Source organism: Coenobita brevimanus, chromosome 7 (assembly GCF_032717465.1).
Source record: "Coenobita brevimanus isolate Jiangsu-jjx chromosome 7, ASM3271746v2, whole genome shotgun sequence".
Taxonomy (NCBI): domain Eukaryota; kingdom Metazoa; phylum Arthropoda; class Malacostraca; order Decapoda; family Coenobitidae; genus Coenobita; species Coenobita brevimanus.
The window spans coordinates 13,064,045-13,069,622 of NC_136960.1; the positions used below are offsets into that span (position 1 = coordinate 13,064,045).

Consider the following 5,578-nt stretch of genomic DNA (forward strand, 5'->3'; position numbering starts at 1 on the left):
CCTTCTCCTCCAGGTTCTGAATGGCCAACTCCCTGCAGCATGTCGCGACCCGGGGAACAGAAAAAGAGACATAAAAATCATATAAGAACAACCCTAAAGAAATGCAACATCATACCAAAAGTTCTTGAAACCAATGCCTCGGACAAATATCGATGGTGAGCCCTCTGCAGCGAAGGAACTATTCATCTCGAAAAGCTCGGAACCTGGCCAAAGTAGAGTGTAGACAACGGAGGCACAACCAAAACAGAGTTCTCCCAGAAACTCGGACATGACATGCCGACTGTATGGTAAAGTCTGCTGATCCAGAATTGGTCTGTACAGTCACACCCCTTTGGTACCAAAGACAATGAGAAGCATTGTATCCTTGTGGGTATAGTAGGCTTCGTCTTCTCTAGCAGGACAGCTTTCAGTGTGTGTGTGTGTGTGTGTGTGTGTGTGTGTAAATGAGAGAGAGAGAGAGAGAGAGAGAGAGAGAGACTAGTAGTAGTAGTACTAGTGTGGTGTGGTCATGTAAACAGTGAGAGTTGTGATGCACGGAGATTTTGATGATGATAACTTTTACAGATTATAGATATGTCAACTGTAATAAGTGATAAGTAGAGAGAAAGCTGGGCAGACATAAGAAGTGACAGATCAGTTATTGTATCAGCTACTTCCAATCAGTAGTGTAATATACTTATGGCAATTGGAGAACAGTATGGCAATCAGTAACCTGGTCACGTCATAGCCTTAAACACGGCAACATGGCACAGAGACTAGCATCAAAATATTGCCCATATTACTAGCAAGGCCAAATACTCGCAAAAACATTTCCTGTTTATTTTTTCCTAGTGTTTTAACTTCTTCCCTCCACCCCACCAAAAAAACAAAAATCCACGGCACTTTAATACTTTTTTGTATTTCTCCTTTCTTTTCAACTATCTTCAGAATACTGCCTGAATTACGAACAAACTTGAATCCAATTATTCTCAAGTCCTCTTTTTTCAGTTTGTGTTGAGCTTTACATTGCAGTTTTTTTCTCCACGTTTCTTACTGATATGAAAAGTATTATGAAACTCTAAGTGATCTTAACGCCTTCAGGACGTCATATTCATTTTAATCGTGCTAATCCAGTGCTACAGTATCTCCTGACGATTTTGTTCAGGTTTAAGTTGGAGCACCTTAACCCACGAGACCACCAGGCACCCAGTATAAACCATCCGTCCATGTTATTTGCAGTCAGAAGCGTAACTCTTTCAGCTCAGCCACTTTTTTTCTGATTCTGTTCTTGCTATCACCCGACCTTCATTAACCCATCACTAACAGACCGATCTCCCATATTGAAAACAGTCGTCCTGTCGCAGCTATGAAAAAATGGCGTCGTCGTGCTGAAGGGGTTGAAAGTCCGAATCTGTTCTTCCAACTTCCATTCTTTATAAATTTCCATGATAGATTTTTTACCCCTTTTCTCACTAGCATCGAAATCATGTCGAAATTGCTGAAAAAAAAATTGTGCCCATGTATTCTAAGTATATTTCCAGTTTTTTTCTTAATGTATGTTACAACTTTATATATATATATATATATATATATATATATATATATATATATATATATGTATGTTACAACTTTATATATATATATATATATATATATATATATATATATATATATATATATATCCAACACACAGCCCTGTATCAATACATCAATACAGTATTTGTTGGTGTTCACTAACCATTTCCCACTCACAAGCAGATAACACAGATCTGTGTCACCCTAGAAAATCCATAAAAAAAATCAAAAGGTTTGTTTCTGGTTTCTTTTATTAATTTCTTGAATCCGAGAAGGTCATTTTTTTTCTCAGTCTTGCCACATCCAGACGATTGATGAGAAACTTAGGAAAGCACTCGTATTTTGAAAACTTACTGAAGGTTATATTTAAGCCATTTAATTTGCAGAGTTTGACCTAAGTTTAATATCATAATTTGCAACGAGTGACTAATTTTTCTCATTCACAGATAAATATCAACTCCGTATCCTACTGCTCACAACAAGTAGCCTCGAAAGGATCATGTAGGTCTGCTTTTGTCTGCTTTCCATGTACTATCAGGGTCAGAAAGTCGCTTAATATTCCACCTGCATCTGCATCACACTTTGGCCATGTCAGTCGCTTTCCTCTTCCATGAATCATAACAGTGAGATTCATCTATAGGCAAAGAAACCTACCAAAGCTTCTCCCACCTTAGGAATATTAACCATAAAAGAGAGGTAAGAAACTGAAAAAGTGAAATATTATGCGAAACTTTCCTCCCCGACCGTACTACCTACCGTCAGTCATACGGTCACAAAGATACTACAAACTGCATAAGCACATTTATTTATTAATATAAAATATCGATAACGTACAGGTTAACACTTTTCACACTTAACAGTGTTTTTAGATTTTTTGTTATTGCCATTACTGGCCGTCATGAGGCCTCAATATTTGGTAAACCGGAAGGAAATTATTTTAATTGATGATGTTGACGGCTTACGATCAAAATAAGCAACGTCACATGTAATATAGTTCATAGTTTTCAGCATTTTATTACTAGGAGTCTAACTTTAGCAACTGTATGGCACATTCAAAACTGTTTTCATTATATCACACTGATGACCTACATTTTATTCGAGAAACCTTAGACTTCACACGCAGCTTGGATTTTAACTGTAACTTAACGTCACTGAATGTTCACCAGTAATAAATATTGGCACACATAGCAGGTGAAGTGCTAGCAGACGATAAGAGTCCTTTAAAGTTTCATTACTGTCACTAGGAATCACCACTATCATCATCATTATCATCATCATCATCATCATCATCATCATCATGTTCCTTCAAGCAAAGACTAGATGGGATGAGAATTATACACAATGTTGGCACGGTGAATGGACAGGCACTGTTCCTGTAAACGATGCACTGCAAGTCGTCCTTAGAGATGTGGTTGAGCTGTGGAGTGTGCCGGAGATAAGGTAGGGTGTGGTGGAGATATGATAGGGCGTAGTGGAGGCATGGCAAGGTGTGATGGGATCGTAGGGTGTGGTGGTATGCTAGTGTCGTGAACTGTGCTGGGCACGTGACAGTGGAGTGCGGTCTGCTGGAGGTGTTGTAGGGGTGTGATGGAGTGTGGAAGTTCAGGTAAGAAACAACGTGCCCTTTCCCTCAGCCTCCAGCAACAAGTGGAACGTGTCGTGGAGAGGTAAGGCCGGAAGGTCGTAGAATACATCTAGAGGGTCATCTAGTAAACAGGAGTCGTCGGAGAGCAGATCGTCCAAGTCAGTGGGGGAGTCTAGGGATGGGAAGCAGGGCGAGACAGGTTGAGGCAGAAAGGATGAAGCTGTGTGAGGTAGGAATGGTGAGGTAGAGTGAGGGTCAGCATTGAGAACCTCACTGAGAGCCCTGATATAGTCCACAGCCAGGCGCAGTGTGGTGATCTTGGTCATGATGGTGGAGGTGCTGGGTTCCTCCACCTCCACAGCCTCGGGAAGTACCTGTCGTAGAGTATCGAAGGCCTTGTTGATCTCCTTCAAGCGGTGTCGCTCCCTGGCATTGGCTGTCTTTCTGCGGTATTTTGACAGTGGCGCTGGTTGCGATTTGACCTTAGCTCCCCGTGGGGTCTTGGACACCTCCTTCTGCAGCCTCTTCACCATCCTGCGAGGCCGCAACCCATATTTTTCTCCCTCCCGCGTCGCACCTTCGTCCGCGCCCTCGCACCGCGCCATCACGCAGAATCACTACGTGTTTCAAAATCACCACACCACACCACACCACTCCACTGATCACCTCGAACTTTACAAATCAATGAGGTATGTTGCCTAGATAGATCACCACTTACTGCACCATCGAAGTCACCAGTTTTCATTTTTATAATTTCTTACTGTATTATTGAAGTCAACCGGGAAAGAATCTCACAAGAAAATATTTGCCTATGTATGCTCGTGTCATCCATACGCTTAGAAACTGGACATGAGAATAGTCAGGGAGCCGCATGTTGGTGCCTCACCCTGCAGAGACATGGAGGTGAGGAGAGTGGTAGGATGAGGTGAGGAATGCTGGTGTCCTGGATGCTGCTAGCAGGCTCACCCCGCCTCTACTACTTCTTCCCCCTTCGATGGAAATATGTTGCCAAATTAGGAAAATTCTCTTCTCTTGTGGCTACCAGCAACTCCTTGGAAAAACCTCACCTCTTCCATGTATATCAACCCCACACAGGTATTCCAATAGCAGGTGCGAAGTTTGGCCAGATGGTTTCTGCGTTAGAGGAGATGGGGAACTGTGGCACGTGAACGCCAACCCAGGAGACAGAGCGGTGCACACCCTCTCTGGCCAGCCGCCCGAGCAACACTGAGGTTCAGTTCACCATTCACCTGCTGCTCCCTCCAGACCAAGATCCACTCACACCAGGTCAGCTAGCCAGGCAATGTGTGTGTGTGTGTGTGTGTGTGTGTGTGTGTGTGTGTGTGTGTGAGACAGACAGACAGACAGACAGACAAGTCTAGTTACACTATTGTAGGTGCATACTAGTACAGTATGATGAACACATTATTGAAATGTTAGAAAAGACAAAAACAGAATGTGGATTAGTCTATAAAGTTACTGATATGCGTCGTAATGTGTCAAGACAACAGAGGCAGAGTTAAGTACAGTGCTCGTACGTAACACAACGGCTGTCAAAAACCTGTGCAAGTGTGCATCAATATTTAGGCGAGAGGGGACTGTTGCAAAGCAAAAACTGGGATGCCACAGCAAAATTCATATCTCTTGTTGATTAGTGGTTCGATGTAATGAATTTTCATATGTATGATGATTATCAAGAGTGCTGTGCATTTGGAATGTATAGGCAGGCATACTGCATAAAATGGTACATCTGATGTCAACTATGAGAGTAAATAATTCTGCACCAAAATCTCTACTGTTTTCCGAAGGAAGTAATTGTATCTTGTCAGTCTGTCTTAGGAATGTACGAAATGCTGAAGCACAGTAGTTTTTGTACGCTATGTGTAGTGTTTTTTAAATAATTAAAGTAAGCTATAGCTCACCAATAAAGGAAACTAAGGAACTACTTTAACCCCTATTTTGCAGTTAATCAATATTCCCTTTAAGATTTATTACTACATTTAAAGTAAGCAGATTAAAGAGTGAATAAAAGAAGTATCACGTCAGAAGAATTGCATTTCACAGGGATATAAAATGAAAATTTATACGTTAAAGACAAGACTGAGTAAGCGAGTGGAGCGAGTGGCTGTGGACGATTCACACGATGTCACCATGCAGACTGAGTTTATTTTAGTCTCCTGGCTGACTGACTTGGTGTGAGTGGATCCTGGCCCATTCCAGACCTGCACATGGGCCCTCTCGTCACAAAGTTCCAGTTTAATCTTTGTGTTTTGTTGCAGTTTTGTTCTGTTCGGGTACCTATATCTACTGCCTGATACATAGTCCCACAGTTCATTCTGTCTGGCTGAGTTTACAGTGCCTCAAAGCCTTACTATCACCATCATCCATTTCTTCCTCTCTCCCACCACTCCAAACACTCTTTTATAATTTTTGTCTCAT

The 5,578-nt window shown here is 41.8% G+C and overlaps 1 protein-coding gene across 1 annotated transcript in view; it reads right to left on the reverse strand.

Moving 5' to 3' along the window:
* Window positions 1-3,744, reverse strand: part of LOC145405006 (uncharacterized) — a 12,558-nt gene extending 8,814 nt beyond the window's left edge. The window contains exon 1 of the mRNA XM_080276510.1: window positions 3,177-3,744. Within this exon, the coding sequence (XP_080132636.1) occupies window positions 3,177-3,744 (568 nt within the window). The remainder of the gene's footprint in view (window positions 1-3,176) is intronic.
* Between the last annotated feature and the right edge of the window lie 1,834 nt (window positions 3,745-5,578).